The following is a 20,952-nucleotide window of genomic DNA, read 5'->3' as shown; positions in this document are numbered from 1 at the left end:
AGGAAGGAAGGAAGGAAGGAAGGAAGGAAGGAAGGAAGGAGAAGAAGAGAGAAAAAAGAAGGGAGGGAAGGAGGAAAAGGGAGGGAGAATGGGAGGAAGAGAAGAAGAAAGGGAGGGAGAAAGTAAGTGAGAGAGGGAGAAAGGGAAGAAACTAGCTTTCATTAGTACCTTCTATGTGCCAAATGGTGTGCAAAGCACTTTAAAAATATTTCATTTAATCTTCAAAGCAAACCTTTGAGGTAAAATCTCCATTTTACATTTGAAGAAACAGTCTGAGAGAGGTTAAATGGTTTTCCCATAGTCAAACAGTGAAAGTCTGAGGTCACCTTGGCCATCTTTATTTAAATAGAGTGCTTCCAGGCTCAGCACTCTATCCATTGTACCACCCAGCCACCCTGGAACCAGCAGTGGTCCTTTAGTACTTTGGGTATATTCTCCATTTGTGGACAGGAATAACACAGCATCATTATCAGTATGGACAAGAATAACACAGCATGAGAAGATATATGTAGAGAAAGGAAATATCTACACCAGGGGTGGAGAAAAAAGGCCACATGTGGCCCTCTAGGTCCTCAAGTCTGGCCCTATGACTGAATCCAAAATTCACAGAACAAATCCCTACCCCAATCTACACCAATAAGCTCATAGATCCATCGCAATATCAAAGTATATACAATACACCAATGATAAAGATAATGAAATTGATTTGAGGTATTTGGGTAGGAATGGATTAAAAAAAGTCCTAATGGTTCTACATTTTTGTAGCATACTTTGATAGTATAAAGTTCCACGATTTCATATAGGCTATTAGAGCACAAAGGAAGATCCTTATTTTGTAAATGAAAGAATAAACTCACAGTGGGTGAGCCACTGTTAAATTAGTTTTAAGACTCCTGTGGGCCAATGTTCTGGTGCAGAACATGGAGGACCTAATTAGAGTGGGTGCTCTTCTTGATTCATTGTTTGAAAGGTAGTGAGTTAGTTGTGATAGAAAAGGAGATGGGAGTTAAATGAGGAGCTAGACATATAAGGCAACACTAGTAAAAATGAAAGTAAAGAAACAATGCCCTAAGAGAATAGTTTTCATAAAAAGAAACACCTTTCAGGTTATGAGGATGGTTTGGAGTAAAAAAGGGCAGTATGTTAGAATATTCCTTAAAGAAACATTTAGGGTATGATCTCTAATCACAAAAAGAGTGGGAAGGAGGTAGAGAAGCAGTTAGCAGCAATTTCCTTTATTTATAAGGTTTCAATATGCAGTAAAAGTGAGCCGAAGAAATGTGTTTGTTTTTTAGAGTCCAGAATGAATCTCTAATTACTAATCACTGCTTTTCAAGTATTCAAATTCTTGGCACAGACCAAATAAAATCTACTCTAAAATAACTAATTTCTAATGTGAGGCAGCACAGTCAAGTAGATGGACTGCAGTGGGAGAGAAAGAATTTGGTTTTCTTCCAAGTTCCATCACTGACTCATTGCTCTACTCAAGGCAGTAAGTAACCTAAGTCTCCCTGAGCATCAATTTTTTTTCATATACAATAAGAAGATATAATTTTTTTTTAAAATGTAGCTTTTAACTTCAGATATCAAAGGAATGAACTCCTATAGGAAGCTGAATAATAAGTACTGCCTACAAAACAGTGAAATATATTGACATTAGCATGGCACGACACAAGAGTTTAAACCTAACTCCACATCACCAACATAGAAGCTTCTCTTTTGGTTGATCCATTAGTATTAAATTACCCCCAATTTCTGTGCACAGGTTACATTTCTATGCAAGTTGCAGCTTTAGCAACATTAATCCCTTTCTGCCCATAATTTGACTCATATTTTTAGAAAATGGTACCCTAATAGCCTGAGAGCTCAGGGTCAGTTAGCAGAGCTCTCCTCCAGTATGGCAAGTTATCTAAATCGGATAGAAGAACAAGGACGCTAAAGCTTGTCCAGCTGTGGTTTTATAATGACACCATTAGGTTTGCTCCATAATCAAGGCCCCTAAAAATCTATGTAGCTTCAGGCTTAGTATCTGCGACAAGGTTAACTGAAATCTGTAGCAAGGATAACTACTTTAGCAGGTTGTATCAGCAGGAAATATTTAAACACTATTTAAAAGGATTTTAAATAAGCAGATTTTATTTAACACTGCACTAATGCACAGCAATAAAAGATCATACAACAGAGCTGCTAACAAATAAACATAATGCTTTTCTCTCTATCCCCTCCCCCATGCTTTGCATCTGTATTGTTAAGTCCAATTGATTAGATGCTTCCATTTGAAGTTCAAAGCCATTTGCCCTTTGATTTGGAACCTACATTTGCATAGTCAATGACACAACTATATCAGTTCAGTCTTGTCCATTCTTGCCTAGTACATATTAATTTTGGGTTGGACTATTTGAAAGGAGAGTCTGTACTTTGTAATAAATTATGTATTACAGTCATAGCTGCAGAGTCCAAAAGGTCCATGCATGAATTCAGGTTTTCTCATTCCTTTTAAACAGTAAGAGAAAGTCCAATTTCTAAGTCAATGGTTCAACAAATGTTTATTAAATGTCAACTATGTGCTAGAAAGACAGCATGGCAAAGGGGATAGGGAGCTGTCCTTGAAGCCAGGAAGACTTGGGTTCAAGTTCTGCTACTGCATGTGTGACCCCGGAAAAATCATTTAACTTTCCAATGCCCTCAGGCAACTCTCTAAGATTATTAAGTGCTGGAGCTCTGTGTCCCTATAACATCATAGGTCTGTTCCTCATTACCTTCCCTACATTATGTTCCAGGCTCTGTGCTAGGGATATAGAAACAAAAATGACACAATTCTTGCATATATACTCATTTTTAAAAATATGAATTTTATGTAAAGTAAATTTAAGGTAAAGGGAGTGAGGAGGGGAGATTAGTGGCTGTTAGATAGGATCAGCTTCATGTAAGAGGCTGTACTGAAGCTAAAAGCTTTGAAAGAAAAGGAGGATTCTAAGAAACAGAAGTAAAGAGGGAGTGAATTTTCCAGGCATAGGGAGACAGCCTGTGCAAAAGTAAAGATATAGGAATAAAGGAATGGAACAAACATTTCTATAATGTCTACTATAGGCCAAGCACTATGTTAAGTGCTTTGCAAATAATATCTTAATTTGAACCTCACAACCCTGCAAGTTAGGTGCTATTACTATCCCCATTTTACAGTTAAGGAAACTGAGGCAGACAGAGGTGAAATGACTTGTCCAGCATCACAGTAAGTTTCTGATGCCAGATTTGAACTCAGGTCTTTCTGACTCCAAGTTCAGCACTACCAATTGCCCTAAGCTAGGTGGGAGACACAACGTCCTATGAGAGGAATAGCAGATATGCTAGTCTGCCTGAACTGCGTAGTATGTGAGAAAGAGCAATGTGTAATAAGACTGGATGGGGGTAGACTAAAGTCATGTCACAAAAGGCTTTAAATATCAAATGGAGGAATTTGTATCGTAACCTAGAGGCAGTCAAGAACCACTAGAGCTTTTTGAGCAGGTGGGGGACATGGTCATACTTGAGCTTCAGAACTTTCAATTCACACCTGGCGAGAGGCTGGATTGGAGAGGGGAGAGGCAGCAGAAGAGAGGCTGGAAACAAAGAGACCTATTAGGAAGCTATTACAGTATATGTCCAGGTGAAAGATGATGAGGGCCTGAATTTGGGGGAGAGCTGTGTGTGAGTAAAGAAAACGGGGCAGATGAAAAAAGTTGTTAAGGTAAAATCAACATATGTAGAATATATGATATATATAAAATATGGATTAAGGGGCTAAAGGAAAGTGACTGAGTTTGCAAAAGAGAATAAAAGGAAGATAGTAAAGCCCTCATCAACCTAAAATTCTAATTGTGTTAATCATACAAGAGAACTGATAAAAAATTATAAAGAAAAAGGAGCAACAGCTCCTAATTGTCTTAATATTCCTCATTCTTCTCTTTATTTTTAATTCAATTTGGCAAAAAATAGATGACTGATATAATATTGATGAACTTATAGCCATTTTGAAAATCTCTTTGGCCATCCCCCAAATCTCTCCACATCTACCTCCACCTTCCCTGTCAGCTCTTGTACATGGCTGCTTTTTGAAAGAAAGAAAGAAATACAGAAGCTGTGAAGAGAAGAGCTTCCTTGCTACATTCAGAGGGGTATGGTTAAGTTAGGACTTGTGAGTATACGTGGAAATAGAAAATCTACAGCTAGGTTTATAGGCTAACCATAGCTTTTAGAGCCAAAAGGAATATTAGAGAACATTTGGTCCAAACTATAGCCCCACTCTCATTTGAGAGATCATAGAATCAGAGATTTACAGATGGAAGGGACCTTTAAGACCAGTAAGTATAACCCTCTCTTTTTACAGATGAGGAAACTAAGGGCCAGAAAGTTTATATGACTTGCCCAGTGTTACCCTGGCAATATGTGTGAGGAGTAACAATAACCCCAGGGTTCTTTCTACCATACAGGGCAGCTAGGTGGCACAGTGGATAGAGTACTAGGCCTGAAGTCTAGTTTAAGTCTGGCCTCAGACTCTTCCTAGCTGTGTGATCCTGGGCAAGTCACCCAACCCTGCTTGCCTCAGTTTCCTTATCTGCAAAATGAGCTACTGAAGGAAATGGCAAACGTCCCTAGGATCTTTGCCAAGAAAACCCAAATGGGGTCATGGAGAGTCAGACATGACTGAAACAATGAACAACAAATAAATTTTTGGATCACAGATAGTAAGCTCAAGAGTTAGAATGGGTCTCAGAGGCTATCTAGTGCGGGGAAACTACTTTGTTATTTATTAATATTATTTGACCTAGTTTTATGTAGCTAGAGATTGTCTAACCCTAAGCATATCATAGAGGTCAGGCTAACCTCAGAGACCCTCCAAGAAAATTGGAATCCACTGCAAAGAATGCTTAGATCCCACTAAAGTCTTATTTTGAGTCTACCCAAAGTTTATGTTTTGGGTTCCCCAATAGATTATGTTTTGGCTTGCTCTAATTTTGTTGAATGTTTATACTTACCTCTGATATACATCTCAAGCAATCTTACCCGCAAACTGCCCAGCTGTTAGTGCCAGCCAATCAGCTGCTTGTCCTCATGCCTCTGTTTAAACTTCATATAATATAAATCTCACTGAGAGTCAAGAGGGAAGACACATCTTTTTCTAGCTCTCTCCTTTGCCAAATTATCTAATAAAATTCTTTTCAAAACTTTTTTCAGGTTTTGGGGTTTATTTTTTGACTGACATTAGTCCCATGTCCTCAACTTTTAGATGACAGAAAAATGAAGCCAAGAGACATTAAGTGACTTCCCCAGGAGCACACATGTAATAAATTAATCATTCATTCATTCACTCAACCAACAAGAATCTTTTTTTTTGTCAAAAACTATACCTTCCCTCAAGGACCTTATATTGTAATGAGTGATACATCATGTAAATAACTGGTTATATACTAGATTTTTTCAGAGCAAATGTAGCTAATCTGAAAGGGGAAGTCATTAGCAGTTAAGGGGAAGGGGAGGAGTAGGATGCCTTCTTCCAGGGAAAGGTCTCCTGCATTTAAATGTAGCAAATAAACATTTGTGTAGTGTCTACAACGTGCCAGTCACTGTGCTAAGTACTTTTTATAAATGGTATCTCATCTTCCACCAAGTCTGGAGTGAAGGGAAAGATAGTAGGGGAAAAATGTCTGAATGATTTGAAAAGAGGGTGAATGGGGGAGATTGAGCTCTCAGCAAATGGCTTCAACATTTTCTGTGAAGTATGAAGTTAGTTCCTCTCTTGACAGGGTCGGGCAGGAACTGCTGAGGAAAGTTTGAGGGAAAATGAAACGGTTTGGAATAAGAGAGCAAATTGATTAGCAAAGTGTAAAAGGATTGACTTGTTGCAATAAGGACCTGATTGAGATTCAATAACATAAATTTGTAATAGACACAGCACAGTTTTATCATTTGCTCCAGCTCCATTCAAGATCATGTGTGTAGGAATGAAGGAAGTAAATGTCAGGAGTAATCCAGGGTTAGAGTATAACAAGGCACAAATTGTTCTTTAACCAGGAGACAAGAGATTTGAGGACAGAATAGAACTAAGAATCGACCTGATTCACTAAAAGATAGGGAAGAAAGACAAGTACAGCCAATATCAGGGTGAAAAAAGTAGAGGGAATGGAGGTGATAGTGAAAGTGAAGAACAGAGATAGGGGTCGTAAGGTAAAGGGAAAGATGGAATCATCACAAAAGATTAAGATCAGATAAAGGAATTTCAAAATTAACATGGAAGTGGAATACTTGTGTGTGATTAGGGGTATAACCATTTGTTAATAAGTAGGTAGGATAAGATATGAGGCCTGAGTAGATTAAGAAAATGGGAAGTTAGAATATTGAAGTATCAATTCATATCAATTGATTAATAAAATCAATAATATCAATTCTTATGTAGAAATTACCTATTATGAAGCCAGTAGATGTTGAGGACAAACAAGGATCTAGACCCCGGACTCATTAAGGAAGGACACAGTATGTCATCATGGTGATGAGGATGGGATCTGGACCCCAAAAAGGAAATCCTTGGACTTTTCCCACATGGCCAAATCTCTGGTGGTTGCCTGAGGCTATAATCCTATCAACTGGCCTTTCATTATTGCCTATGCCCAGTCTCTCAATTCTGTTACCTAGCCTTTTATGGTCTATTACCTCCAGATGGCCCTTGGCCATTTCCCACCTTTAATCCTATCTAGACTCCATTCTACTTTGGCCACATGGTCCAGGTTCCTGGCATTCTGTTTACCCCAGTTTACTGGTCACTCCCATCCAGATCCTCCTTAGACCCCTCCTCCAGTCATCCTGAACTGCTTAGCCACTCCTAGATCCCTCCTACAGTCTTTCTGTATATAAGGTCCATCATGTCTCCATTAAGGGGCTCAGCTTCTTAAAATCTAGTCAAATGCTTAGTAATGTTCAGATTCCTTAAGAGTCTGGCCAATATGGCAGGTGTTCTAATAAACCTTGTCTTTGGCTGAAAGAAGTCTTGGGTCGAATTCTTTCAGGCAGGACCTGTGTGTCATGATCTCAGGGTCCCAGCACCCCTAAACCTCCACAAAAATACATGTATATGTTGATACAGAATTTAGATTGTAGGCTGGAAATCTTTATAGTATCTGAATCCATATTAACTAAGTAATATGGTAGCTTTTATTTCTCTAGAGCATGTGTCATCTAGTCCTGTCAGGCTGATTTCATAGCCCTGTGCACTCATCATGCCAAGTTCTATCTCTGTGCCTTTATATACACTGTTCCTACTAGCTGGAACATTCCTCTTCTCCCTACCTCATCTAAATCAATATCAGTTCAATAAAAACTTATTAATGGCCTACTGTGCTCAGTGCCAGACAATGGACTAGACTGACCATGCTTGAAAGTCTGCTTCAAGTCCCACCTATTCTATGAAAGTTCCTTTGACTATTTTGGCTCACACCGTATCCCCTCAGGATTTTTGTACCACACATCATTATTTCATTAGACTCATTGAATGTCAGAGTTGGAAGAGACTTAAGTCATCTAATCTTAGACCATGTACCTTGATGCAGATACCTGGACAAGAGTGTCAATGGGAAATTCAGCCAAACTTTCTTCCTCACCAGATGGCCAGGAGGTGCAGTGGTTCTTGAGGAATCTAAGCAGTGGCTAGATGGTAAGAACCTGAGCATCTTAATGGAGACAAGATGGACTTTGATACAGAAAGATCTAGGAAGGATCTTGATGGAGGTGGAGAATGGAGTCTAGATTGGGTCAAGGGTAGGAGGTAGCCAGGGGCGATAGGGAGGTAAGACAATGGAGGGCTAAGCTAGGTTAAGGGTAACAGAATTAGGAGACTGGGAGTAGGCTATAACAAAAGGCCAGTTGATGGGACTGTAACCTCAAATGAATGCCAGAGACCTCCTTGATCAAGTGGGAGAAATCAAGGAGAATCCCTTAGACAAATGGGACTCAAATTCTTTTTGGGCAAAGGGACAAAGGTCTCAGCTTGGGCCTATACCCCATCATTTTGATTTTGGACATTCTACATGTTACCACAATTGTCAGTTTTTTTTTTCAGGGAAGTAGAAAAAAGTCGATAGACCTCATCTCCCAAATATCTCTCCATTAATTTGCCACCCAGACAACTGTTGCCAGTATTTAACTTCTGATGTTATCTGAGCTACCTTCGGGGATATTATTTAGACAACCTAGAAACTATAAGTCATAAAATCATGAGACTAGAAGAGACATTGAATGATTTCTTCTACTTTTTAGAAAGTCTACTCTTCAAATGTAATTATCATCTATCCTTTTATTTGTCTCCCCATGTCCCTACTCTCCCATTCTCTGATCCATGACCATCTCTTTCAGAATAGCAGTTCTGTATTTATATTGGATATTATTTAGAATGGCCTTCTGAGGTTATCTATGCCAAACTATTCACTTTATATTAAGGAAATTGACAAGAGAAATAAGTGACTTGCCCAAGGTCACACAGATAGGTTGTGACTATAGAGTTTGATATCCAAAGTTAGTATTCTTTCTCTGATAACTGCTTTTGTTCTACCTTTTTCAAATCCCTTTAGATATATGTTGAGTCCTTTTCTCCATAATGAAAGTATAATACATAAAATATAACTGATAGGTCATTGTGATTTTTTTGGAAGCAAATACTTTTATAACCTAAATGATAAAGCATTTCACTTCTTCAAGTACTAATGAAACTTACAGAATCTACTCCAAGTTTGTAACAGAATGTCATCTTAATTTTTATTTAAAGTTAATAAAAATAAATTTTTATTAAAATGTTATTTACTAAAATAAAAATTGAACTAAAGTTAATAAAAGAGAACTCGCATTTTAGTTAAAGGACTTGGGTTTGAAACCTGACTCTCCCATTCACTATCTGTGACCTAGGGCAGATCACAAGCCCTCTGAGCTTCAGTTTCCTCATCTGTAAAATGATGGGGTTGGGCCACATGACCTCTAAGGTCCTTTCCAACTCTGAATCACTGATCCTAAGAAGGACAATCCCTAATGTACAATTGGCATTAAAGCAGTTATGAGAGACAATTTTATTTCACTTGACCCTCCATTACTGAATAAAAATGGCTTTTGGAGGAAGAAAAAAAAAGGAAAGAAGCACACACATTCAATACACATTAACCTAGAAACCCCATACTTAGCTACACTTTGAATAACTATTCTGGCTTATTTATTCACAAGGTTAGGAATTTAGTAACAGCCTCTAAAACTTGTTTCCACAGATTATACTTTTTTCCCTTTTTTAACACTAAGATTTCTTAGACTTTGCACAACTTAACATTATTCATTATAAATTGTACAAAGGGGGCACAAAGGAATAGTATTAGTTGTAATTGGAGACATAGTGACTTACTGGATGAGGTCACCATAGCTTGAATCCTGCAAACTCCATGGTGCATTAATGCTTCAATTTACAGATTGGAAAATAAGTGTTAACAGACATTAGGGCTATTATAATCTATAAAAGTGGTAGTAATTGAATATAATGTTATATCTTTTAAATATGCAAAATGAAAGGAAAACTAGTGGAAAATTTTTGTTGTATGAGTGAAATTGTGTTATAGCAACAGACAAATCATTTCAAACAAACAAACAAAAAGACCACAGTTTGGCAAAATCCCCAGGAATAAAATTCACCTTATAATACTGTAGTTCACCATTGTCAAAGTTCCTTAGAAAGATTATTTAAAGTAAAATCTTAAAAATAATATGCACTGCCTTGCTTGAAATAATCAAAAATATTAAATGTAATGGACAGAGCAAAAGTCATTATCTTAATTGCAAGATCAAGAGGGACATATAAATAGAAAAATAAATTAAATTACTTTCACAATTCACTAATAGGTCAATCATAGAATGAGTATGGCATAATGATGGTTTTATAGATTATAACAAAGCAATAAAAAAAATTCGTGTGTTTTTTAAATTCTTTTCCTGATTATTCATGCCAAAGGAATTTAGAAACTGGGAATAATAAAAACAAATTGTTTAAAGTCATCAATATTTGACTTTGAAAAACACATGCACATTTGCTCCTGTCTAGTACATTTCTACCCTCTTGCTAGCTTCTCCTAGCACTTAGCCTCCCTGAACAATGGCATGGAAGAATAGGTGCTAGGTTGCTCTGGATAATCCATCCTTGGAAAATCGCAATTTGATTAATTTCAGAAGAGGAGAGAAAATGTTGAAGTGCAGAAGTTGTGCTCATGGTATTAAAATGATCCCTTCCCCATTCTTAGTGTAGCTTTCTAGCTCCATGGGATTTCAGTATCTCTGAGTATCTGAAAGTTTGGCTGGTTTTTTGAAGCATTACCACAAACTTCTTAAGGAATTCCAGGTGCTCATTTGAAATGAGAATGCTCAGGTTGGCTACAGTTTGGATAGTCATCATCAATCAGGATGCCATCTGACCTGAACTTTGCAACAACCCTGGCACACTGAACATTTTCTTAAATAGTTTTTTTTTCCTTTCTACCAATGTACAGATCCCTTGTATAAATGCATGCTAAATGGTGCACAGAAACCTCTCATAGTGATCCCAATATAGGTCTTTCAATCTTTTGATAATGTTTTTAATAATACGCTTGAAACACAATTGTTTTTACCTCAAAATTCTTAAAAATCTTGTTATGGGACAGAAATAAGAGATTAATGGAGATCTTGCAAAAAAGATAAATAGCACTACAAGAGTACTACAAAACTGGGGGAAAATTAATTGAACCTATACTTTTGATAAATATTTATTTTTTGCAGAAGAAAAATGCATACTCGTTTAAGCTGTCATTATACTAACCTACATCCTATTTTTCATATTATTAGTAATACATAATGTGGTAGTTTATATTCAAAAATAAAACTAGAATGTATATACCTCATGTATTTATCCAGAAATATACCAAGGTTACTATGGTTACGAAAAATCCATTACCTTTGAATACAGAATGAAAAAGTTTGACTTAAAGTGTGCGCTATTTATTACAGCAAACATCAACAGCCTTCGGGAGGTTCTCTAACTGGATTCATTTTTCAGTGTCAGAACTGACCCACCATACTACCAGCTTATGGCCTATGCAAGGCAAAAAATTTGAACTGTATGCATTTTTAAATATATTTTGTACTAACTCAAGGTGCAGAAATGCCTTTGAGTTTTAATGCTTCATATTTAAGAGGAGGAAAAAAAAATCTATACCACCATGATGCTAAGTAGATTCTGACTTGAAATGCTTTCACTTTTTACCTGTATACTCTATGGCAGCAAAATCAATCTGCTTCTTATAAGGGAAGCACAGTACTTCAGTTCAATGTCTAACAAGAGGAAACACTGAAGGAGTTGAAGAGGAAAAGGGACTTACTTTGGACTCCACATCTTTAGGGGGAGAAATTATGCCAACTTCTCAAGACTTTTCTACAATGGGAAGCAAAGGAATTTTAACATGGTTTGTCAGATTCTAACTAGAAGTAATAGGGTAAAATCAGAAACATAAGTCTGGAAGATGCCTCGAGCTTATATCCCACCATGTTTTTTTTTTTTTTTAATGGGGTGAAGAATATCTAAACTATTGAATTGTCTAGTTCCATTTTTAATATATTTAGAAAAAGATAGCTTAATGCCAAAGTAATGCATTTCTTGAAATCACTGAGAATATTGTTGAAAATGGTCCCAAACTTCACATATAATTGTTCCATCTACAAGCCAAAGGGCAATTTTTACATGAGCATAGAGGGTAAATAACTAGAAAACCCTCCCTAATCTTTTCAGCTACATCCCACACATACAGCTAGATAAGCAATCACTGTCAGCAGCATCAACTTCAAATGAACACTGTGATGAAACACAGGATGATACCATTCCCCAGGTGGATTCTACCCTGACAGATCTCAGGTTCACTCCTTAGGGCTATCACCCCAGGAGGGAAAATAGAAGAGATCTCTTCAATTAGAAGTTATATTCCTAAAACCTACCCTTCCCCCAATTCTCCTTCTTATGCCATTTCTTTGCCCATTGCACTAAAGTACATAAGTCAGTTCAAATGCATTATTAAATGTTACTAGAATAAACACAAGTTACTAAAATAAACTCATATCACATATATGTAATAAGTGTGTAATGTATATATGTGCATATGTATATGTGTGTATGTATGTGTTTACACACGTGCATGTGTGTATATATGTGTATACACATATATGCAACAGTGTGTGCATACATATAGCTGAAATCTAATATAGATGTTTAATCATAAAATTCTAGAGGCCAGGGGCTATCAAGCCCACCCAATACCAAGATTGTTTCTACAGCACCCCTACCAGATGATCAACTGTCTTTTGATTGTTATTTCCAGAGGTGAGGCCCTCAGTACTTCCAGAGGCAAGCCCATTCATTGTTGGACAGCCCTAATGAGCTGTTTGAATGTCTTCCCTTATATTAAGCCAAACTCCCTTTTACTTCCACTAACTTGTCCCAGTTTCTGCCCCTTGAAGCAACATAAGTACAATTAATTTCATGTAGCAAGTTTGTCCATGTTTAAAACTTTAAACAATCCCCTCCTTTCTCTCCTTAGCATCATTCTTCTCTAATCTAAAGACTGTTATTCATGTTTTTTTTTCCTTAAGTCTGAAGTTCATATCTAATCTACTATTTTTCCACTATGTAGTCCCAGTTAAAACTATTGCCCTCTAAAGCCCTCCCTACTGCTTTTTGGTCTGTGGAGAAGTAAGTTCCTTTCTCATTTGGGCCCCTAATTTAGACCTCGCTGGTTAAAATTCTAGCTACTTCCTTTCTCAATTCATATGGTACTCTCCACTTTTTCTCTATCCCTTTTTTCCTTTTGACAGATTACCTAAATAGCTGTCCCTGGCTCCTTTTCCCTCTGAATTTCTTTTCTGTCAATGGTTTTGTAACACTAATTTTTTTGTCTCTTCACAATTCTTCTCAGGTGTAACCTACCCAGATAGCCCAACCAAAGATTTGCCTACTCCTCACAAACTGATCATCCTTTCTCTGCTAGTATTTCAAAATTTCCTTCTTCAAGAATTCAGTTTGCACATTGGATGCGCATGCTGAATACCTTCCTATTTAGAAAAGTTTCAAGGGACTACAACATCTAAAAATATTTAAGAAACCACATTTATATTTTAACATGGAAAGGTCTATTTCCTCTGTTCTGCGCATAGTTCTGCAATTTGTGATTGCTTTTTGGGTAAAGGGACATTTCCTATTATACAAAACAGATTATATATCTAAATCTATGTTATGTTTTAATAAACCACTATCTAACTGAAGTTCATTGTTACTGTATATTTAAAACATACTTCAGTCTTCTCTTTCTACTGGCTAAATAATACTATTTTGTAGGTGTTATTTTTCAGTCATTGATAATTTTCATTAGTCTCTGAATCTAATTCAGGTCTCATAAATCCTTCATAAAATTAACAACCCCCAATAATCTATAATACTAGTGTAGAGCTTGACCAATGCTCATTTGAGTAGAAGGATTATGTCACAGTCCTTACATCTTCTAATTCTGCTAGCATTAGCTTTTTCACTAAAAGCTACATGCTAAACTCCTGTTCAATGTGCATTTCACTTTTCTTTTTATATCTTTCAATGTCATATTTGTTCATAACCTATATCTTCCATTTTGTATAGCTATAATTTGTCATCTATAATTATACCACTTTGTACTGGTCCCTATTGTACTTTATTATATTTTAAAATGGAACATTTATCAAACTTATCAAGGTCAATTTGAATTCTAATGTGATGATCCCTGTAAACAGCCATTTGGTCACTAGGCCAAAGCAGGTAATGATTTCTATCAGGAAAATGGTAGAGAAGAGTCCTTTCAATCATTTTCCGATCTGTGTGTTTCATAATGGTTGGAATAACTGATCAGAGAAAATGAGGAAACTTGTATGTTTTTAATTTATTGTAAGATTGATATGAAAAATGACCCATCTCCTTCCCTTCAGAGTTATCAGCTTTATGAAGGACGGTCTCCTAGTAGCACCTACGTTTAATGATAAACTTATCAAAGAGAATAGGGCCTACCTTTTACTTACAGAGAAGATAATACCAGGCATATTCCTAGCTGTGGAAATTTTGAAGGTTTGTGGCATTTTGGGGGCGTCATATGGGAGTGGGAAAGATGTATGGATAATAGAATTAGCGAATAAGTTATAGTCATAAAATTATTGTGATTCTTCCTATCTGGAAAAAGGAGAAATCTCCATAAGGTCGTAAGGAGGCAAATGCACCAAAACCTTCTTGGGCACTTTCAACCCGGTGTCGGAGAACTGGAAACATGAAAATCTTTGACATAAAAGCCTAACCTATATGAAGAACCTAAATTATGAAAAATCTGGAGGGCAGTTCAGTGACTCAATTCAATACCACAGATAAATATTGAGAAAGGAGCTGCAGTAAGTGGTGGGGATACAAAGACAGAAAAATAAAATTGCTCTGCACTCAAAAAATTTTCAATCTACTGAGGGTATACAACATATCCACAAATAAATAAATGCAAGGTCATTTGAGGAAGGAAAGAGGATGAACAAATGGGGGTGGTGGTGAGGAAAGGAGTATGGCTTGTTTAGGGCTATGCATAGAAGGTGATACCTGAGCTGACTCTTAAAAGAAGTTAACAAGTGGAAGAGAATAAAGATTGCATTCCAGGCTTAGGATATGAGAAGGCACAAAGACAGGAAATGTCATGTTGGGTTCCAGGATCCCACTGAATATACTTTACTACTGAAGAAGCTATGAATTATTTTTATTCCTATTTCACCCATTATAATGTCGTTGTATATGGATATAATTCTACATAGTTCTAGCATTCAGTTCTTTATAGAATAGAGACTAGTGACAGATTTATACAATTAATTTTAGACAGTTTTATTTTTCTGAGCTTTATTAGCTGTAGTAAAAATCATTGGCCCACACTCATTAAGTATTTAAAACAATCCAAATATGATATAGGTGATTCTTATTGAATATACATTTAAAGGGTTTCAAAAGCATTTAGGAAGTTTTGGAGAGTTGGACTATATTATCTCTAAAGTCTCTTCCAAATAATAGGTTCTACATGGCTATGTTTCCTTTAATCAATATTACATTTTTCAATCTGGCAAATACATGTGTGTGCATGTGTGTGTGTGTATGTATGTATGTATACAGGTATATATGTATATGTATACATGTATATATATTTCATATTAAAAGACTAAAATTATTGTAACTAATTGGGAGGCTTGAAGAAGTTGAAGATTGCCCAAAAAGCAATGGAGAGGTATATGGCAGACAAGAATAGGCTATAATATCTTATGTATGAGGTATATAGGAAAGGTAGTGTTAAGGATGTCATTGGAGAAATACATGACTGGAAAAAAGATGGTACCATCACAAAGTGAGAATGAATGAATGAACAAGCATCTATGAAGTACTTGCTTTACTGGTATTATGCAAGCATTTGATAATAAAATAGCTGACATTTGTAAAGAATCTGAAGATTTACAAAAGGCATTATAGACATCATCTCAGTTGACCTTCACAATATCCCTGAAGGATAGGTGTTATTATTATCTCAATTTTACAGATAAGGAAACTGAGGCTCATAGAGCCTAGATAATTGACCAAGGTCACACTATCAACAAGTATCTAAAATAGGGATTAAAGTCTTATCTTCCCGATATCAAGTCCAGCATTCTTTTTACTATACCATGCTGCCTTTCTGTGGGCAATCAATGGACAGCTGCATGCTCTAATTATATTCACCCACTGTCAATAGGTTAACGTCCTTTAGTGTATTTATGGTAGGACATAGGATGGGCAGGCATAACTGGGCTGTGCTCTGTATCATGGGAGGACTCGTTCTCATAAATGAGAACACAGAGCCATTGGAGTATTAGAAGACACTGCAAGATATAAAGAGGAGAAAACTTTAAAATCAGAGTCAATGAATTGGGGCTCTATCCCCAGTTCTAATCCTGACGATAACTAAAAGGTGAGATCTTGGCCCAATCAGTTAACCTTGATGTGTCATAATTTTCTCACCAATAAAATTGGGCTAATAATGTCCATCATCTCTATACTTCACAAAATTCTGTGAGAATAGAATGAGTATTTTTTTTTTTAGGCAATCTGGGTTAAGTGATTTGCCCAGGGTCACATGGCTAGTATGTGTCAAGTGTTTGGTCTAAGGTCGGATTTGAACTCAAGTCCTCTTGATTTTAGGGCCAGTGCTGTATCCACTGTGCCACCTAGCTGCCCCCAAATGAGTATTTTTAGATTCACCAATCATTTTCCTCTCCATAACTCTGGGAGGTGTGTAGGGCAAAGCATTAATACCCCAATTTTACGTATGAATAAATAGAATCTGGGAGTGTCTGACCCAAGATCAAACAACTAAAAAGGGTCTAAAGTGGGATTCAATGCCCACTAAAGGGCATTTATCTAACGTATGAAGATCCTTCCTCCTAACTCAGGAGCCAGCATTCTTTCCACATTATGTGCAAACATAACCTGTAAGCTATATGAAAGTTCTCTAAAAAATATAAAGTATTCTACATATGTAAGATATCATTTTATAGTATAGGACTATTATGAATTATATATTTAAAATTAGTTGGCATCATTTTACTTTAGCTTCATTTTATCTATTCATGTTTGTGCTCTTCTTACATCATATAATGGGTATTATATTTCTATTCAGCACAGTTAACTCAGACTTTTTTACTATGTCCAATTGGCCTGCACAGTCACTGTCCTACATTGTTGAGGTGTTAATGGAGTAGAACTGGAATTTGGTTGGTCTGAGTAAGTCAGGTTCATTGACTTTTGAAGTTACTATGATGGTGAGTCAGAAAGCTTAGGGTGTTCTGTGTTTCAGCATATTTCCAAGTTTGAACCTAGAACAAAGAGGGCCAGGAGGGCATATGATGGAAAACAAAAATAGGACAGTCTGTTGGAAGAGAAAGAGAGAAGCAAGAAGGAAACATAAAGGAGAAAGCTTGGGGACAGCAGAGAACCATTACCATATGTATGCTTCATATAGCATATCACACTATAATAAATCATAACTTAATAGATGGTAAGCCCTGTAAGAACTTCTTTGTTTTAGTCTACAACACTGCCTTGCACATAGTGCTTAACATCAGTTTAACTGAACTTAAATTTAGATTTAAACTCTGTTTGAATTTGTAGTCAGGAAGTCCTAAGTATAAATTGAGCTTTCAGATACTTACTGTGTGACCCTAGATAAATCACTTAACCTTGCTGTGCTTCAGTTTTCCCAGCTCTAGTATGATGGTAATAATACTACCTACTTCTCAGAGTTGTCTTGAGGATAAAATGAGATAAATTTTAAAAAAAAATTTAATGTGCTAGCAATTATTATTATTATTTGAATATTACTATAGATTTGATAGCAATTGGACTAATTCAGCCAGAGGTGACAATAAGTATTTTAGTAAAAGAAGGCACATTACAGACATACCAAAAACCATAAGAGGAAAAAAAAAAGTCAACTTACCAGTAACAGTGTAGTTTTCTCTATGTCCAGTGTAGATTAACATGTCATCCATATATAATGAGTACTGAGTTATAATACCATTTGCCTTTTTGGGCAGACTCCAAAATAGTATCAAAGTGTTGGGAAGAGACTTGGCTACTGGTGGCTGAACCTCTTCTGGTGCTTGAAAAATAGATTTATAGAGTATTACTTGATTTTAGATTTTCAGATTCAAACTTTGCAGACCCAAACTAATTAATCATTGAAGAAACCTGAGACTGCTGTCATGGAAATGTTCCTTACTATTGGGCAGCCTGTCAGTAACTGTTTAAGGAAGAATACTAATAGCTGTCCTGAATTGATGAGCATGCTTATTGAAGATGGATAGGTAGTACCTTCCCAGGTTCAGCTGATGGGCATGTCCTGATTTCCACAAAGCATTCATTAAAGAGTAATCTGTGCCCATTGTCACATTAAAACAAGGTAAATAGGTCCAATTCCTTCCCTCTAGTAACTTATATTCTAAGAAAATGCGGATATAAATTATTAACAAAGGACAGAGTCTTACAGACAACCACAGACGTATTGGACAAAAGTAAACATAAAATAAGTAATGATGTACACAACTTACATTATGTATAAGGAAAGAAAGTGGCGGTGTATTTTTTTTTAGTAGTAAGTAAAAACGGAGTTGCAAGAATTACCTGTTCAAATAAAACAAATCATCTCTCATTCAGTTAGTAGGGAAGACTTCATGGAATAGGCAGAATTTGAGAAGGTGTTTGAATCATGACTGAGGAGGAGCAAACTCTTAAGAGTCAGCGACTCAGAATATGACAGAGGAAAAAATCAGAAGCAGTAGTAAAGGATATTGAGATAAATCCTTGAAAGGATAAGAAGTGGTTTTCTTAATGAGAACTAAAAGGAGAAATGATATCACCTCAGGTGGACTGGTGGTAGACCTTGTTAGAGATGATAAAGGCAGTGAGATGGTACCATAGGGCCTTAAAAAAAGATAGTTGCATGACCAAAAACATGTGTAAAAAAAGACAACCTTGGAAGAACCAACATTTTTATTGAAAAGGGGAAGTGCTGGTAACAGAAAATCCAGTTGAGAAGGTGACTTTAGTTAGGGTACAAAGCCGCAAGAGCATTGCAGAAAATTCAGCCATCTAAGCCAGTTTTCTCAACTGGACTTTTGCTTGCCTTCACTTCTTTCGTGCCTTAGATCGCTGGGTGTTTTCTCTATAATCAGAAGCTCTGAATAATGAATGATAGCTAACACTTATAGTGTTTAAAGCATTTTACATATGTTATCTCATTTGCAGAATTCTCTTCTTCCTAAAGCTTTGAAGTCTCCTATACAATTTTATACACAGGCAGTCCAAGAAATCAACAATTTTCATTTTCAAGAGAGAGCTATTACGTAACAATGCTTCAAATCATTTGAGAGTCTTTCCTTCTTGAAGCAATGCATTTTGGTGGTTGAGCAAAGCTTTAACTACCAAGTTGTAAAATGCTTTCTCTTTCTTGCTGCCTTCTTAATGTAAGCTTTTCAAAACCTTAATTTATGCCTATGATTTGTAAGTTCCAAGTACAACAAAAGTAAGACTTAAGAAAAGACGAAGGAACCCGAGCAGTGACTAATAAATGGCTCAATTGGCATTTGGAGGTTCCATCATACTGAAATAATTGTTGCCTGTGCTGGTGTTTAGCAGTTAAAAGAGACCATGGAAATCAACCGTTTGATTCTCAATTTCATACTGTACCATACAATCAATTCTCTTTAGTCAGACTGTCTCTAGATTTACTTCTGAGCCATAGTAAAATGAGGAAGCTTTCATTAATCTTTCAGATGCTTCATATTAATGACAAGGCTCTTGCATGAACAATGTAACAGCAATTAAAAAGCCCATTAATCTGCATTACAGCTATTAAAGATGCATGTCATTAAAGGGTATGGAGTTTGATTCATTTTCGCACCCCCCAAAAAAATGGAGCAATTATGGTCTGGCAATGCACTTTGTCATCAAATTAGGTTGGGGTTTTCCAGCAAATGGCTTTGCAGCATTTAGCTCTTCTCCTATTTTATTATTCATGACTGAAATGTGGAAGTCAAGACCTTTGAAATTACTTTACCTTCTTGTGGAGTGGAGATGTTCAATGCATGTGTGCTCTCAGTACAACCAGCCAAAGTACAGGCAGTTAGGGTTACTGCATAGTTTTTGAAGGGTAGCAAGCCTGTCAATGTGCCTATAATATAAAAAGGAAAGCTTTACATATTTACAGTAAGCAAATGTGCTCGCAAACACTCAACAGAGAGTGAAAACGAGGATATCTACTTCTTCCTCCCGTTCCTCTACCTGTATACTTGCTGCCTGAGGAGAAGGATGGCTAATAAGGAAAAATGATGAGGTTGATGTGCTTCCACCTTGTTTGTAAGACAGCTCTAAACTGAGACTGCCCTACTGCACCCCTTGATGTTATCAGTGTTACACATAGCAGGGATACACAAAGAAATGTCTGTAAACATTACAGTTAAGTCAATGAACTAATAAAGATAAACAACTAGTAAGTTAATCAAATACAATCCTGTTTACATTTTCATTTGGCAACTTAAAAAAATTAAGATTTTCTGCATAGATCACAAATTGTAGTATATTGATGTTTTGGCTGAGACTTGTGATAAGGTATGAGATATATCTCATTCAAGATAAGGGACACCACAATTCTTCTGGTCCCCCAGTTTCACAATCTAGGTGTCAGCATTAACTCTTCACTCAGCCTCTATTACCCATCAAGTCACCAAGTCCAACTAATTCTATCTCAACATCTCTTCTTAAAATACTGACATGCTGCTATTATTTCTTAAAAAATAATCATTACAGTGGATTTCTTTCAGTGAAAAATATCACTACTTAATAAGTCACATTTTTAGGTAGTAAGTTGTGTTAGAAGCCAAAATAATGCCCCTCTTTTATTCAACTTGTGAGTGAGTCTGTACATTACTTCTGCCACTGTGGCAAATGACTGGATTTGGAATCAAAAGATTTAAATTTAAGCCCTGGCTATGCTGCTAATATGTGAACCTGAGCAAGTCACTTAGCCTGAATCTGTTTCCTAATTGATAAAATAAAGATAACAATTACCACGTATCTGTCTATCAGAAACTACCTCACAGGCTTCTTGTAAAGATTTCATACAGTAATTTACATCAAGGAATTTGTAGCCATAAAGTTCTATGTAAACGTAAACTATTCTTATCAAGAAAGGATTATTGTTATTCAGTTATTTTGGTCACGTCTAACTCTTTGTGACCCCATTTAGGGTTTTCTTGGCAAAGATACTAGAGTGGTTTGCCATTTCCTTCTCTAACTTATTTTACAGA

General features: G+C 36.4%; 1 protein-coding gene across 1 annotated transcript in view; it reads right to left on the bottom strand.

Annotated features, from left to right (window-relative positions):
- The window catches only part of USH2A (usherin), a 944,914-nt gene that overhangs the window by 530,451 nt on the left and 393,511 nt on the right, over positions 1–20,952 (bottom strand). Inside the window, exons 30-31 of the mRNA XM_027871555.1 lie at positions 19,704–19,817; positions 17,586–17,747 (exon numbers count right to left, since the gene is read on the bottom strand). Of these exons, the coding sequence (XP_027727356.1) occupies positions 17,586–17,747; positions 19,704–19,817 (276 nt within the window). The remainder of the gene's footprint in view (positions 1–17,585; positions 17,748–19,703; positions 19,818–20,952) is intronic.

The sequence above is a fragment of the Vombatus ursinus genome, unplaced genomic scaffold, assembly GCF_900497805.2.
Source record: "Vombatus ursinus unplaced genomic scaffold, bare-nosed wombat genome assembly UNPS02014798.1, whole genome shotgun sequence".
Classification (NCBI taxonomy): domain Eukaryota; kingdom Metazoa; phylum Chordata; class Mammalia; order Diprotodontia; family Vombatidae; genus Vombatus; species Vombatus ursinus.
This window is presented reverse-complemented; position numbering and strand designations above follow the sequence as displayed.